We start from the raw sequence: 17,500 nt of genomic DNA, 5'->3' as shown, positions 1-17,500 counted from the left end.
AGTGTGACATCAGAGACAGTGTGATATCAGACGCAGTGTGACATCAGACGCAGTGTGACATCAGACGCAGCGTGAGATCAGAGGCAGCGTGATATCAGACGCAGTGTGAGATCAGACGCAGTGTGATATCAGACGCAGTGACATCAGACGCAGTGACATCAGACGCAGTGTGAGATCAGACGCAGCGTGAGATCAGACGCAGTGACATCAGACGCAGTGTGAGATCAGACGCAGTGTGACATCTGACACAGTGTGACATCTGAGGCAGTGTGACATCAGATGCAGTGTGACATCAGACGCAGTGTGACATCAGATGCAGTGTGAGATCAGACGCAGTGTCAGATCTGAGGCAGTGTGACATCAGACACAGCGTGACATCTGAGGCAGTGTGACATCAGACGCAGTGTGACATCAGACGCAGTGTGACATCAGACGCAGCGTGACATCAGACGCAACGTGAGATCATACGCAGCGTGACATCAGACGCAGTGTGACATCAGACGCAGCGTGACATCAGACGCAGTGTGACATCAGACGCAGTGTGACATCAGATGCAGTGTGATATCAGACGCAGTGTGACATCAGACGCAGTGTGAGATCAGACGCAGCGTGAGATCAGACGCAGTGACATCAGACGCAGTGTGACATCTGACACAGTGTGACATCTGAGGCAGTGTGACATCAGATGCAGTGTGACATCAGACGCAGTGTGACATCAGATGCAGTGTGAGATCAGACGCAGTGTGACATCAGACGCAACGTGAGATCATACGCAGTGTGACATCAGACGCAGTGTGACATCAGACGCAGCGTGACATCAGACGCAGTGTGACATCAGACGCAGCGTGACATCAGACGCAACGTGAGATCTGAGGCAGTGTGACATCAGACGCAGTGTGACATCTGACGCAGTGTGACATCAGACGCAGTGTGACATCAGACGCAGTGTGACATCAGACGCAGCGTGACATCAGACGCAACGTGAGATCATACGCAGCGTGACATCAGACGCAGTGTGACATCAGACGCAGCGTGACATCAGACGCAGTGTGACATCAGACGCAGTGTGACATCTGACGCAGTGTGACATCAGACGCAGCGTGACATCAGACGCAACGTGAGATCATACGCAGCGTGACATCAGACGCAGTGTGACATCAGACGCAGTGTGACATCAGACGCAGTGTGACATCTGACGCAGTGTGACATCAGACGCAGCGTGACATCAGACGCAGTGTGACATCAGACGCAGTGTGACATCAGACGCAGCGTGACATCAGACGCAGTGTGACATCAGACGCAGTGTGACATCTGACGCAGTGTGACATCAGACGCAGTGTGACATCAGACGCAGCGTGACATCAGACGCAGTGTGACATCAGATGCAGTGTGACATCTGAGGCAGTGTGACATCAGACGCAGTGTGACATCTGAGGCAGTGTGAGATCAGACGCAGTGTCAGATCTGAGGCAGTGTGACATCAGACGCAGTGTGACATCAGACACAGTGTGAGATCTGAGGCAGTGTGACATCAGACGCAGTGTGACATCAGACGCAGTGTGACATCAGACGCAGTGTGATATCAGACGCAGTGTGACATCAGATGCAGTGTGAGATCAGACGCAGTGTCAGATCTGAGGCAGTGTGACATCAGATGCAGTGTGACATCAGATGCAGTGTGAGATCAGACGCAGTGTCAGATCTGAGGCAGTGTGACATCAGATGCAGTGTGATATCAGACGCAGTGTGACATCAGAGGCAGTGTGACATCAGACGCAGTGTGACATCTGAGGCAGTGTGACATCAGATGCAGTGTGACATCAGATGCAACGTGAGATCATACGCAGTGTGACATCAGACGCAATGTGACATCAGATGCAGTGTGACATCTGAGGCAGTGTGACATCAGACGCAGTGTGAGATCAGACGCAGTGTGAGATCAGACGCAGTGTGAGATCAGACGCAGTGACATCAGACGCAGTGTGAGATCAGATGCAGTGACATCAGACGCAGCGTGACATCAGACGCAGTGTGACATCAGACGCAGCGTGACATCAGACGCAGTGTGACATCAGATGCAGCGTGACATCAGACGCAGCGTGACATCTGAGGCAGTGTGACATCAGACGCAGTGTGAGATCTGAGGCAGTGTGACATCAGACGCAGTGTGACATCAGACGCAGCGTGACATCAGACGCAGCGTGACATCAGACGCAACGTGAGATCATACGCAGTGTGACATCAGACGCAGCATGACATCAAAAGCAGTGTGACATCAGACGCAGCGTGACATCAGACGCAGTGTGAGATCAGACGCAGTGACATCAGACGCAGTGTGAGATCAGACGCAGTGTGAGATCAGACGCAGTGACATCAGACGCAGTGTGAGATCAGATGCAGTGACATCAGACGCAGCGTGACATCAGACGCAGTGTGACATCAGACGCAGCGTGACATCAGACGCAGTGTGACATCAGATGCAGCGTGACATCAGACGCAGCGTGAGATCAGATGCAGTGACATCAGACGCAGCGTGACATCAGACGCAGTGTGACATCAGACGCAGCGTGACATCAGACGCAGTGTGACATCAGATGCAACGTGACATCAGACGCAGCGTGACATCTGAGGCAGTGTGACATCAGACGCAGTGTGAGATCTGAGGCAGTGTGACATCAGATGCAGTGTGACATCAGACGCAGCGTGACATCAGACGCAGCGTGACATCAGACGCAACGTGAGATCATACGCAGTGTGACATCAGACGCAGCATGACATCAAAAGCAGTGTGACATCAGACGCAGCGTGACATCAGACGCAGTGTGAGATCAGACGCAGTGTGAGATCAGACGCAGTGACATCAGACGCAGTGTGAGATCAGACGCAGTGTGAGATCAGACGCAGTGTGAGATCAGACGCAGTGACATCAGACGCAGTGTGAGATCAGATGCAGTGACATCAGACGCAGCGTGACATCAGACGCAGTGTGACATCAGACGCAGCGTGACATCAGACGCAGTGTGACATCAGATGCAGCGTGACATCAGACGCAGCGTGACATCTGAGGCAGTGTGACATCAGACGCAGTGTGAGATCTGAGGCAGTGTGACATCAGACGCAGTGTGACATCAGACGCAGCGTGACATCAGACGCAGCGTGACATCAGACGCAACGTGAGATCATACGCAGTGTGACATCAGACGCAGCATGACATCAAAAGCAGTGTGACATCAGACGCAGCGTGACATCAGACGCAGTGTGAGATCAGACGCAGTGACATCAGACGCAGTGTGAGATCAGACGCAGTGTGAGATCAGACGCAGTGTGAGATCAGACGCAGTGACATCAGACGCAGTGTGAGATCAGATGCAGTGACATCAGACGCAGCGTGACATCAGACGCAGTGTGACATCAGACGCAGCGTGACATCAGACGCAGTGTGACATCAGATGCAGCGTGACATCAGACGCAGCGTGAGATCAGATGCAGTGACATCAGACGCAGCGTGACATCAGACGCAGTGTGACATCAGACGCAGCGTGACATCAGACGCAGTGTGACATCAGATGCAGCGTGACATCAGACGCAGCGTGACATCTGAGGCAGTGTGACATCAGACGCAGTGTGAGATCTGAGGCAGTGTGACATCAGACGCAGTGTGACATCAGACGCAGCGTGACATCAGACGCAGCGTGACATCAGACGCAACGTGAGATCATACGCAGTGTGACATCAGACGCAGCATGACATCAAAAGCAGTGTGACATCAGACGCAGCGTGACATCTGAGGCAGTGTGACATCAGACGCAGTGTGAGATCAGACGCAGTGTGAGATCAGACGCAGTGACATCAGACGCAGTGTGAGATCAGACGCAGTGTGAGATCAGACGCAGTGTGAGATCAGACGCAGTGACATCAGACGCAGTGTGAGATCAGATGCAGTGACATCAGACGCAGCGTGACATCAGACGCAGCGTGACATCAGACGCAGTGTGACATCAGATGCAGCGTGACATCAGACGCAGCGTGACATCTGAGGCAGTGTGACATCAGACGCAGTGTGAGATCTGAGGCAGTGTGACATCAGACGCAGTGTGACATCAGACGCAGCGTGACATCAGACGCAGCGTGACATCAGACGCAAAGTGAGATCATACGCAGTGTGACATCAGACGCAGCATGACATCAAAAGCAGTGTGACATCAGACGCAGCGTGACATCAGACGCAGTGTGAGATCAGACGCAGTGTGAGATCAGACGCAGTGACATCAGACGCAGTGTGAGATCAGACGCAGTGTGAGATCAGACGCAGTGTGAGATCAGACGCAGTGACATCAGACGCAGTGTGAGATCAGACGCAGTGACATCAGACGCAGTGTGAGATCAGATGCAGTGACATCAGACGCAGCGTGACATCAGACGCAGTGTGACATCAGACGCAGCGTGACATCAGACGCAGTGTGACATCAGATGCAGCGTGACATCAGACGCAGCATGACATCAGACGCAGTGTGACATCAGACGCAGCGTGACATCAGACGCAGTGTGACATCAGACGCAGCGTGACATCAGACGCAGTGTGACATCAGACGCAGCGTGACATCAGACGCAGCATGACATCAAAAGCAGTGTGACATCAGACGCAGCGTGACATCAGACGCAGTGTGAGATCAGACGCAGTGTGAGATCAGACGCAGTGACATCAGACGCAGTGTGAGATCAGACGCAGTGTGAGATCAGACGCAGTGTGAGATCAGACGCAGTGACATCAGACGCAGTGTGAGATCAGATGCAGTGACATCAGACGCAGCGTGACATCAGACGCAGTGTGACATCTGAGGCAGTGTGACATCAGACGCATTGTGAGATCTGAGGCAGTGTGACATCAGACGCAGTGTGACATCAGACGCAGCGTGACATCAGACGCAGCGTGACATCAGACGCAACGTGAGATCATACGCAGTGTGACATCAGACGCAGCATGACATCAAAAGCAGTGTGACATCAGACGCAGCGTGACATCAGACGCAGTGTGAGATCAGACGCAGTGTGAGATCAGACGCAGTGACATCAGACGCAGTGTGAGATCAGACGCAGTGTGAGATCAGACGCAGTGTGAGATCAGACGCAGTGACATCAGACGCAGTGTGAGATCAGATGCAGTGACATCAGACGCAGCGTGACATCAGATGCAGCGTGACATCAGACGCAGCATGACATCAGACGCAGTGTGACATCAGACGCAGCGTGACATCAGACGCAGTGTGACATCAGACGCAGCGTGACATCAGACGCAGTGTGACATCAGACGCAGCGTGACATCAGACGCAGCATGACATCAAAAGCAGTGTGACATCAGACGCAGTGTGAGATCAGACGCAGCGTGACATCAGACGCAGTGTGACATCAGACGCAGCGTGACATCAGACGCAGTGTGACATCAGACGCAGCGTGACATCAGACGCAGTGTGACATCAGACGCAGCGTGACATCAGACGCAGCATGACATCAGACGCAGTGTGACATCAGACGCAGTGTGACATCAGACGCAGTGTGACATCAGACGCAGTGTGAGATCAGACGCAGTGTGAGATCAGACGCAGTGACATCAGACGCAGTGTGAGATCAGACGCAGTGTGACATCAGACGCAGCGTGACATCAGACGCAGTGTGACATCAGACGCAGCGTGACATCAGACGCAGCATGACATCAGACGCAGTGTGACATCAGACGCAGTGTGAGATCAGACGCAGTGTGAGATCAGACGCAGTGACATCAGACGCAGTGTGAGATCAGACGCAGTGTGAGATCAGACGCAGTGACATCAGACGCAGTGTGAGATCAGATGCAGTGACATCAGACGCAGCGTGACATCAGACTCTTTGTTGTCGTTCAGGTTTTTATCTCTTTTTGTTCTCCAGACGTTCGTTCGAGCTAGGAGACTCGGAGGCGGACAAACATCCTTCAGCTCTCATCAGAGTGGTGAGAGACCTTTGACCTTTGACCTTTGACCTCTCTGCTGAGCTCAATAAAACGTCTGAATATTTAATATTTTATTGTTTTCATGTTGACTGACAGGTGAAGCTGGAAGAAGCCGCGGTGGAGAGAGAGAACCCGACGATCAACGAGATCCAAAACGATGAGAAAGGTTAACAACCTTTAACCTTTAACCTCTGACCTCTAACCTCTGACCTGTAACCTCTTACCTCTGACCTGTAAACTCTGACCTCTAACCTCTGACCTGTAACCTCTGACCTCTAACCTCTGACCTGTAACCTCTAACCTGTAACCACTAACCTCTAACCTCTGACCTGTAACCACTAACCTCTGACCTGTAACCTCTGACCTGTAACCTCTGACCTCTAACCTCTGACCTGTAACCTCTAACCTGTAACCACTAACCTCTAACCTCTGACCTGTAACCACTAACCTCTGACCTGTAACCTCTAACCTGTAACCTCTAACCACTAACCTCTAACCTCTGACAACTAACCTGTAACCTCTGACCTTTAACCTCTAACCACTAACCTCTAACCTCGGACCTCTAACCTCTGACCTCTAACCTGTAACCCTTGTGAACAGAAACTATCACAACATCACCTGAGTCTCACTTGTCCTCTTTGTGTCTCTCTGTGTGTCTCTCTGTGTGTGTCTCTGTGTGTGTGTCTCTGTGTGTCTCTCTCTGTGTGCGTGTCTCTGTGTGTGTGTCTCTGTGTGTCTCTCTGTGTGTGTGTGTGTGTGTGTGTCTCTCTCTGTGTGTGTCTCTGTGTGTGTCTCTCTTTGTGTGTGTCTCTCTGTGTGTCTCTCTGTGTGTCTCTTTGTGTGTGTCTCTGTGTGTGTCTCTCTCTGTGTGTCTCTTTGTGTGTGTCTCTCTGTGTGTGTGTCTCTGTGTGTGTCTCTCTCTGTGTGTCTCTGTGTGTGTCTCTCTGTGTGTGTTTCTCTCTGTGTGTCTCTCTGTGTGTCTCTGTGTGCGTGTCTCTCTGTGTCTCTCTCTGTGTGTCTGTGTGTGTGTGTGTGTGTGTGTGTGTCTCTCTGTGTGTGTCTCTGTGTGTGTTTCTCTCTGTGTGTGTCTCTCTGTGTCTCTCTCTGTGTGTCTCTCTGTGTGTGTCTCTCTGTGTGTGTGTCTCTCTGTCTCTCTCTGTGTGTCTCTCTGTGTCTCTCTCTGTGTGTCTCTCTGTGTGTGTCTCTCTGTGTGTATCTCTGTGTCTCTCTCTGTGTGTCTCTCTGTGTCTCTCTCTGTGTGTCTCTCTGTGTCTCTCTCTGTGTGTCTCTCTGTGTCTCTCTCTGTGTGTCTCTCTGTGTGTGTCTCTCTGTGTGTATCTCTGCGTGTGTGTCTCTGTGTGTGTGTCTCTCTGTGTGTGTCTCTCTCTGCGTGTGTCTCTGTGTGTCTCTCTGTGTGTGTCTCTGTGTGTGTCTCTCTGTGTGTGTCTCTGTGTGTGTTTCTCTCTGTGTGTGTCTCTCTGTGTGTGTCTCTCTGTGTGTGTGTCTCTCTATGTCTCTCTCTGTGTGTCTCTCTGTGTCTCTCTCTGTGTGTCTCTCTGTGTGTGTCTCTCTGTGTGTATCTCTGCGTGTGTGTCTCTGTGTGTGTGTCTCTCTGTGTGTGTCTCTCTCTGCGTGTGTCTCTGTGTGTCTCTCTGTGTGTGTCTCTCTGTGTGTGTCTCTGTGTGTGTCTCTCTGTGTGTGTGTAGAGTTTAATCCCGGTGACGGGGACATGACGTCCTCCATCCCTCCGTGGAGGAGCCACCTGGAGACGCCTCAGAGCCTCCGAGGTCAGTAAATGATGAACCATCACGTCTCATCAGCACTACTGTCTGCTGGACTGGTGAGGATCATTAACTAACCCTCATTAGAACACCTTTAGACAGCACAGTGTGTGTGTGTGTGTGTATGTGTGTGTCTCTCTGTGTGTGTGTGTGTGTGTGTGTGTGTGTGTCCTCAGAGGTCCCGACCAATGGCAGCGCAGCAGTGATGAAGACAGGAAGTGAACCAGCTGGAGGTACTTTGCTTCTTTTTATTTCATCCTGTTGAAGAATCAACTAAATGTTGTCTGACACCTGCGCACTACATTTCCCATGATGCTTCATTCCCACTGCTCTGTGTGTGTGTGTGTGTGTGCGTGTGTTCAGAGGGGAACCCTGAAGAGGACAACTCGTTCCCTTCATGGAGGAGCCACCTGAACCCAGGTCAGTACTTTATGGATATAGTAGTATAGTACAGTATAGTAAAATACATAAATTACATGAAAAACACAAAATTCAATATGGCCGACTTCCGGATGGGCGGAGCTAATGAAACCCAATTAGGAATATGTTTGAATAGATAAGTGGGATATGCATACCAAAATTCATGAATATCGGATCAACTTTGACCAAACTTTAGCCTTCCACGCGTTAGGAGGCGCTATAGAGCTGGCTAAACATGCTGAACCCAATAACTGTACATTTACATAAAGTTCACAGGTGTCCATCATTTTGCCAACTTTCATGAGTTTTCGAGTACCTCAAGGTATGTTCAAAATCTAAAAGACATAAGGGGGCGCTAGAGAGCCAACATGCCACGCTCAAGCAAAATTTCACCACTAAATCAAAGTAATTACTAATTAGGATGTGCGTGTAAATTTTAAAATCACGCAGGAAGTCCACGATGGCTGACTTCCTGTTGGCCGAAAAAATCTCCAAAATATTTAACACAAACTTCAAGACGTATGCAATGACATATATGAATTTCGTGAAGATCAAAGAAACTTTCCCTGAAAAATTGCCTACATTAGGGGGCGCTATCTCGCCCGCTGACGACACCCGAGCCCAGTTGCTACGGAACTTTGAATTTTGCGCCACCTCTGATGCATATTCCACTTTTGGTGAGTTTTGGGGATGGGAAAGCCCTCAAAAGTGAAATATTCCAGCAGAAAAATAATAATAATCCTTAGAAAAACAATAGGTTTCCTTGCACTTTGTGCCAGGACGCCGTTGGGTCCTGGCACTTTGGTGCTCGGGCCCTAATAATAATAATAATGTTTCTCTGACAGGTGTGAACGGCTCCGCCCCTCCAGACCACACCTACGACACCATCGGGGGAGGGTCATCACCAGCGACCAATCAGGAGCCAGGAGAGGAGCACAGCGCTCGCTCTGCAGCGGCGGGGGCGGGGGGGGATTCAGTGTATGCACGAGTCAGCAAGAAGGTGAGACCGGCCACGCCCCCTCCACATCATACACCTGAGGAAGAGGACGAGGACGAGCTGTCTTCCCCTCCGCTGCCTCACAGGACGCCACAGCCAGAGGCCTGATGGAGGGGGACATGACACAAAGTCTGAAAGGACGAAGGACGGAGGACGGAGGACGAAGGACGAAGAACGAAGGAGGAAGGACTAAAGACGAAGGACGGAGGACGGAGAACGAAGGGCGAAGGACGGCATCTAAAGGAAAAACCATGAAGGATGAAATGTGAAGGACGGAGGACGAGAGATGAAAGATAAAAGACAACAAATATGTATATAGTAGTGTATGTATAAAGTAGTGTATGTATATAGTAGTGTATGTATAAAGTAGTGTATGTATATAGTAGTATATAGAGTATATATTAGTGTATGTATATAGTAGTATATAGAGTATATAGTAGTGTATGTATATAGTAGTGTATGTATATAGTAGTGTATGTATAAAGTAGTGTATGTATATAGTAGTATATAGAGTATATAGTAGTGTATGTATATAGTAGTGTATGTATATAGTAGTATATAGAGTATATAGTAGTGTATGTATATAGTAGTGTATGTATATAGTAGTATATAGAGTATATAGTAGTGTATGTATAAAGTAGTGTATGTATATAGTAGTATATAGAGTATATAGTAGTGTATGTATATAGTAGTATATGTGTATAGTAGTATATAGAGTATATAGTTGTGGCGGTACTGAGTTCCCCAGACTTTAGTTGATCAGTCAGAAGACTGAAAAACAGTTCCCATCCAAATAATATAAAATAAAATGCCTTCTTAATAATAATAATGAACAAATGCCTCTATTTCAACAAACAATTAAGGAAACTGAAATATTGGTTTGTGGTTTTCCCTTTACCCTCCTTTAAAGTTTTCCCAAATAAAATACACTAAAAGAAATGGGTATAAAGGGTTTCATTGAAAATCAACAAATGAATAGAATACAAAAATACAGCCTGCAGGCGTTAGGCTATCGTAAGGCAAGCCAGATCGCTGCACAAATAGTACCTAAACGTCCCAGTGCAGGTAACCCAATTGGTTGGCACTTAACTTGTTTCCCCAACTAGGAGTCAACACTCTCAACAAACAAAACACAAAGATCACAGAATCCCAAAAGGGCCCAAAACAGACCAGAGTTTCTGGTAAAGCTGATAACACATGTTGCATTGAGTGAAAGAGAGATCAGAATGACACTGGGTGTGCAGTTTCCCTCCTCTTTTAAGCCCTACAGAAAGGTCGTCGTTACACCCTGATTGGCCAAGAGGGGAACCACCAAGCTGCTCTCAATTATCATTTAAGAGCCAGTCCCCACACCCTGCAACAGGTGAACTGAATAACCCTCTAATCACTCAGCAACTCAACCAGAAAAACACCAGGGAAAAGGGAAACAACAGCAAGCACCAGAGAATTGGCAGCTGCCACATAGTAGTGTATGTATATAGTAGTATATGTGTATAGTAGTATATAGAGTATATAGTAGTGTATGTATATAGTAGTATATTTAACCAGGTAGTATTCTATTAAGATTAAGAATCACTACAGAGCAGCTGAAGGCCATCTGACCTGGTTCTGTGTGACCTGGTTCTGTCTGACCTGGTTCTGTCTGACCTGGTTCTGTCTGACCTGGTTCTGTCTGACCTCTGCACTGTGATAGACAGGATGTAACATTATAAACACTGAGCAGATGCTTTCATATAAAGCAGATCCTCGTAACCTAGCAACAGAAGTAACCGATCTCTTCCTGCTTCAATAAAACAAGGCTCCTTGTTCCCAGAAGAAAATCCTACTTTTAGTTTGAAGTGTTTCAACGTGACGTTTAAAAGAGAGTCAATTAAAATACACAAATATTTATACATTTGAGCTCGTTCAATCTTCTCACCCTGCACACTTCTAATGCACACTTCTAATGCACACTTCTAATGCACACTTCTAATATACAGTTCTAATGCACGGTTCTAATGCACGGTTCTAATGCACGGTTCTAATGCACGGTTCTAATGCACAGCTCTAATATACACTTCTAATGCACACTTCTAATGCACACTTCTAATATACGGTTCTAATGCACGGTTCTAATGCACGGTTCTAATGCACGGTTCTAATGCACAGCTCTAATATACAGTTCTAATGCACACTTCTAATGCAAACTCCTAATGCACACTTCTAATGCACACTTCTAATGCACACTTCTAATGCAAACTTCTAATATACAGTTCTAATGCACGGTTCTAATGCACAGCTCTAATATACAGTTCTAATGCACACTTCTAATGCACACTTCTAATGCACGGTTCTAATGCACGGTTCTAATGCACACTTCTAATGCACGGTTCTAATGCACACTTCTAATGCACGGTTCTAATGCACACTTCTAATGCACAGTTCTAATGCACGGTTCTAATGCACACTTCTAATGCACGGTTCTAATGCACAATTCTAATATACAGTTCTAATGCACAGTTCTAATGTACAGTTTTAATGCACGGTTCTGATGCGCGGTTCTAATGCACAGTTATAATGCACGGTTCTAATGCACACTTCTAATGCACACTTCTAACGCACGGTTCTAATGCACGGTTCTAAAGCACGGTTCTAATGCACACTTCTAATGCACGGTTCTAATGCACGGTCCTAATGCACACTTCTAATGCACGGTTATAATGCACACTTCTAATGCACACTTCTAATGCACGGTTCTAATGCACACTTCTAATGCACACTTCTAGTTCTAATGCACACTTCTAATGCACACTTTTAATGCACATATCTAATGCACACTTCTAATGCACATATCTAATGCACACTTCTAATGCACAGTTGTAATGCACAGTTCCAATATACAGTTATAATGCACACTTCTAATGCACACTTCTAATATACAGTTCTAATGCACGGTTCTAATGCACGGTTCTAATGCACAGCTCTAATGCACACTTCTAATGCACGGTTCTAATGCACGGTTCTAATGCACACTTCTAATGCACGGTTCTAATGCACACTTCTAATGCCCACTTCTAATGCCCACTTCTAATGCACACTTCTAAAATACAGTTCTAATGCACACTTCTAATGCACGGTTCTAATGCACAGTTCTAATATACAGTTCTAATGCACAATTCTAATGTACAGTTTTAATGCACGGTTCTAATGCACACTTCTAATGCACGGTTCTAATGCACGGTCCTAATGCACACTTCTAATGCACGGTTATAATGCACACTTCTAATGCACAGTTCTAATGCACACTTCTAATGCACACTTCTAATGCACATATCTAATGCACACTTCTAATGCACATATCTAATGCACACTTCTAATGCACAGTTGTAATGCACAGTTACAATATACAGTTCTAATGCACACTTCTAATGCACACTTCTAATATACAGTTCTAATGCACGGTTCTAATGCACGGTTCTAATGCACAGCTCTAATATACAGTTCCAATGCACACTTCTAATGCACACTTCTAATGCACACTTCTAATGCACGTTCTAATGCACGGTTCTAATGCACACTTCTAATGCACACTTCTAATGCACGGTTCTAATGCACACTTCTAATGCACACTTCTAATGCACACTTCTAAAATACAGTTCTAATGCACACTTCTAATGCACGGTTCTAATGCACAGTTCTAATATACAGTTCTAATGCACAGTTCTAATGTACAGTTTTAATGCACGGTTATAATGCGCGGTTATAATGCACACTTCTAATGCACGGTTATAATGCACACTTCAAATGCACACTTCTAATGCATGGTTCTAATGCACGGTTCTAATGCACACTTCTAATGCACACTTCTAATGCACGGTTCTAATGCACACTTCTAATGCACACTTCTAATGCACGGTTCTAATGCACACTTCTAGTTCTAATGCACACTTCTAATGCACACTTCTAATGCACGGTTCTAATGCACACTTCTAAAATACAGTTCTAATGCACACTTCTAATGCACGGTTCTAATGCACAGTTCTAATATACAGTTCTAATGCACAGTTCTAATGTACAGTTTTAATGCACGGTTCTAATGCGCGGTTCTAATGCACAGTTCTAACGCACGGTTATAATGCACGGTTATAATGCACACTTCTAATGCACGGTTATAATGCACACTTCAAATGCACACTTCTAATGCATGGTTCTAATGCACGGTTCTAATGCACACTTCTAATGCACACTTCTAATGCACGGTTCTAATGCACACTTCTAATGCACACTTCTAATGCACGGTTCTAATGCACACTTCTAGTTCTAATGCACACTTCTAATGCACACTTCTAATGCACGGTTCTAATGCACACTTCTAAAATACAGTTCTAATGCACACTTCTAATGCACACTTCTAATGCACGGTTCTAATGCACAGTTCTAATATACAGTTCTAATATACAGTTCTAATGCACACTTCTAATGCACACTTCTAATGCACGGTTCTAATGCACACTTCTAATGCACGGTTCTAATATACAGTTCTAATGTACAGTTATAATGCACAGTTCTTTCATTTCCATGTTGAATAATCTACAGGGAGCCTCTGGAGAGGGTTAGGGTTAGTGTTAGAGGAGCTGAAGAGCTGCAGGATGCTGACCTCTGACCTCTGACCTCTGATAAGAGATATAATGTGATATAATGTGACCAGCAGAGGTTTTATATAATAGAGGAGATGAAGATCCTCAGCCTGTCTGGTAATTATGAATAATAATAATAATACGTAAAAGAATGAGGTAAACCTCTAAATATCTCACCTTAAAGACAAACGTACAGGTTTGAAGAATGTTGATGTTAAATAAAGTCAATAACTGTAATTTATAAAAAGTATGACAGCATATAAAAAGTTGCAAAACTTCTCGCGAGACTCGCTCCCCCACGCACTATCATAGCGTTAAACCCTCTCGCGAGAGTTTCTCCAACTCGCGGGTTCTCCCAGTAGACGAGACTCCTGAAGGAGAGCGCTGAGAGAGAGCTGCTGTGGAGGGAAGCGTTAAACCCTCTCGCGAGAGTTTCTCCAACTCGCGGGTTCTGCCAGTAGACGAGACTCCTGAAGGAGACCTGAGAGAGAGAGCTGCTGTGGAGGGAAGCGTTAGCGGTGTTAGCTGTGTTAGCGGTGTTAGCTCTGTTAGCTCTGTTAGCTCCTCTGTAGCTCTGGTTCAGTGGTTAGTTCCTCTCTCAGCAGCAGAGCAGCATCTGACTGGAGCTGCTGTTATCAGGGGTATCAGTGACTGTAGTCCTCCGGCAGTAGAGTCAGTAGAGTCCTCAGGCTGTGATCAGTAGAGCCAGTAGTGGTTGTTATTAGTCCTGTAGTCCTCCGGCAGTAGAGCCAGTAGCTTTAGTAGAGTTAGTAGGTTCAGTAGAGTCATCAGGTTGTTCTCAGTCCCTTGTCGTCATGGCCTACCAGTTGTACCGGAACACCACTCTGGGGAACAGCCTGCAGGAGAGTCTGGACGAGCTGATACAGGTAAACACAGAAGCTACAGATAGCCTAGCCTAGCCTAGCATGCTGCTAACTACAGATAACTACAGCTAGCCTAGCATAGCATGCTGCTAACCACAGCTAGCCTAGCCTAGCCTAGCATGCTGCTAACTACAGCGCCGGACAGTGACGCTAGTTAGCATTAGCTAGTTAGCATTAGCTAGTTAGCATTAGCTAGGTAGCTGCAGCACTGATTTGTTGAAGGCAGAAGTAAATATAATAATAATATAATATAATAATGTAATCTAATATAATATAATATAATATAATATAATAATGTAATATAATATAATATAATAATGTAATATAATATAATATAATATAATAATATAATATAATAATGTAATATAATGTAATCTAATATAATATAATAATATAATATAATAATGTAATATAATATATAATAATGTAATATAATATAATATAATAATGTAATATAATATAATATAATAATGTAATATAATATAATATAATAATGTAATATAATATAATATAATATAATAATATAATATAATAATGTAATATAATGTAATCTAATATAATATAATAATATAATATAATAATGTAATATAATATATAATAATGTAATATAATATAATATAATAATGTAATATAATATAATATAATAATGTAATATAATATAATATAATAATATAATATAATATAATATAATAATATAATATAATAATGTAATATAATGTAATCTAATATAATATAATATTATGGTGTATTGTGGTCTGTTCTGTTAGAAAGCTGCAGTTTAGATGTTCTGTTCGTTTAGAATCGCATCATGAACCAGATGTTCAACACTCTCAGCAGAGATACTGACAGTTACAGTCTGTTACACTCAGTCAGTCAGTCAGTCGGTCTGTTAACCTGAAACTGATGTCTGATCATGACGAGCAGCGAGTTTAACGGTACAGCACCGGTAGATACACATACACACACACACACACACACACACATACATACATATATATATATATATATATATATATATATATATATATATATATATATATATATATATATATATATATACTGGAAAAACAAAGTAGTTAACTTGTGTTTGGTGGATTATTTCTCTGTTGTATCAATGCTAATGGTGATGCTAATGCTAATGGTCATTGTATTCTACATGGTTGAAAGCCTGTTTATTGACCTTCACAATGATGTCACACTTGTAAGGATCATGTATTTGTGGGATGAGCAGCACAGCTGATGATGTGGGGAGCGCCCAAGAACAATGTTCCAAAATGCTCCGTCAATGGTAAACAGTGTATTCTCATAAGGCTACCAGGAAGCCTGCAATGACTGCCCTTCACCGTCAGGCCCGTTGGCGCTGGTGTCGACAACACAGACAATGGAACCTGAACATGTGGGGGAATGTCATGTTCAGTGATGAGTCCAGGTTCTGTCTGCCAAAGTTGGATGGCAGGTCAAAGTATGGAGACGACGTGGAGAACGCTATGCTGATTGTTGAACCGATGGAGTAGCAGCTTTTGGTGGGGGCAGTGTCATGGTGTGGGGGGGGGGCATCTCCCTCACTGGCAAAACAAGGCTTGTCATCATTGAAGGCCATCTCAATGCAGGGAGATATCAGGATGAGATTCTGCAGCCAGTGGTGATCCCATATCTCCACAATCTGGGACCTAACTTCATCCTCCAAGAAACAACGCCCCCCCCCACAGAGCCAGGGTTATCACAGACTACCTCCACAATGAGGGAGGAGAGAGAATGGAACGGCCTCCAAGAGTCCACACCTCAACCCAATTCAACACTTGTAGGATCAGCTTGGGCGTGCTGTACGTGTTAGAGTGACCAACACAACCACGCTGGCTGACCTGCAACCAATCCTGGTTGAGGAATGGAACGCCATCCCACAGCAACGTGTGACCAGGTTGGTGACCAGCATGAGGAGGAGGTGCCAGGCTGTTGTGGCTGCGTATGGATCTTCCACCTCTACTGAGGCTCCTGACGGTGGATTCAATCAATCAATATGTCTTGTTTGTTCCTTGTTACTGAGAGAGTTCAATCATCCACCAAACAACTCACAGCAAGAGTCAACACCAACAGGAGAATACACTGTTTACCATCGGCACCGGGGCTCCACACATCATCAGCTGTGCTGCTCATCCCACAAATACATGATCCTTACAAGTGTGACATCATTGTGAAGGTCAATAAACAGGCTTTCCAATGATGTAAAATACAATGACCATTAGCATTGATACAACAGAGAAATAATCCACCAAACACAAGTTAACTACTTTGTTTTTGGTGGATTATATACATATATATATATACGTATATATACACATATATATACGTATATATATATACGTATATATATAATATTACATATACATATTGTGTGTTCAGACTCAGCAGATCACTCCTCAGCTGGCTCTTCAGGTCCTCCTCCAGTTTGATAAAGCCATCAACACGGCGCTCGCCAACCGTGTCCGCAACAGAGTCAACTTCAGGGTGAGTCCACTTCCTCCTCCTCTGACCCCTGACCCTGGCAGCCGTGTGCCGTCTGTGCCCGTGTGTTTCAGTGTGTCGTGTGTGGCGCCGTGGCGTCCGTGCTCGTGTGTTTCAGTGTGTTGTGTGTGGCGCCGTGGCGTCCGTGCTCGTGTGTTTCAGTGTGTTGTGTGTGGCGCCGTGGCGTCCGTGCCCATGTGTTTCAGTGCGTGGCGCCGTGGCGTCCGTGCCCGTGTGTTTCAGTGTGTGGCGCCGTGGCGTCCGTGCCCGTGTGTTGTGTGTGGCGCCGTGGCGTCCGTGCCCATGTGTTTCAGTGT

The 17,500-nt window shown here is 45.7% G+C and overlaps 3 protein-coding genes across 3 annotated transcripts in view; 2 read left to right on the top strand and 1 right to left on the bottom strand.

Moving 5' to 3' along the window:
* Window positions 1-11,006, top strand: part of LOC141781149 (uncharacterized) — a 14,037-nt gene extending 3,031 nt beyond the window's left edge. The window contains exons 3-9 of the mRNA XM_074656690.1: window positions 5,923-5,983; window positions 6,080-6,149; window positions 7,690-7,770; window positions 7,941-7,997; window positions 8,128-8,184; window positions 9,030-9,888; window positions 10,714-11,006. Of these exons, the coding sequence (XP_074512791.1) occupies window positions 5,923-5,983; window positions 6,080-6,149; window positions 7,690-7,770; window positions 7,941-7,997; window positions 8,128-8,184; window positions 9,030-9,289 (586 nt within the window). The 3' untranslated portion in view covers window positions 9,290-9,888; window positions 10,714-11,006. The remainder of the gene's footprint in view (window positions 1-5,922; window positions 5,984-6,079; window positions 6,150-7,689; window positions 7,771-7,940; window positions 7,998-8,127; window positions 8,185-9,029; window positions 9,889-10,713) is intronic.
* cngb1a (cyclic nucleotide gated channel subunit beta 1a) overlaps window positions 1-15,956 on the bottom strand; it is a 128,256-nt gene extending 112,300 nt beyond the window's left edge. Inside the window, exon 1 of the mRNA XM_074656700.1 lies at window positions 15,862-15,956. The gene's annotated coding sequence lies outside the window, so the exon portion shown is untranslated. The remainder of the gene's footprint in view (window positions 1-15,861) is intronic.
* Window positions 14,531-17,500, top strand: part of gtf2a2 (general transcription factor IIA, 2) — a 5,808-nt gene continuing 2,838 nt past the window's right edge. The window contains exons 1-2 of the mRNA XM_074656714.1: window positions 14,531-14,684; window positions 17,082-17,186. Of these exons, the coding sequence (XP_074512815.1) occupies window positions 14,613-14,684; window positions 17,082-17,186 (177 nt within the window). The 5' untranslated portion in view covers window positions 14,531-14,612. The remainder of the gene's footprint in view (window positions 14,685-17,081; window positions 17,187-17,500) is intronic.

The sequence above is a fragment of the Sebastes fasciatus genome, chromosome 2 (assembly GCF_043250625.1).
Source record: "Sebastes fasciatus isolate fSebFas1 chromosome 2, fSebFas1.pri, whole genome shotgun sequence".
Classification (NCBI taxonomy): domain Eukaryota; kingdom Metazoa; phylum Chordata; class Actinopteri; order Perciformes; family Sebastidae; genus Sebastes; species Sebastes fasciatus.
This window is presented reverse-complemented; position numbering and strand designations above follow the sequence as displayed.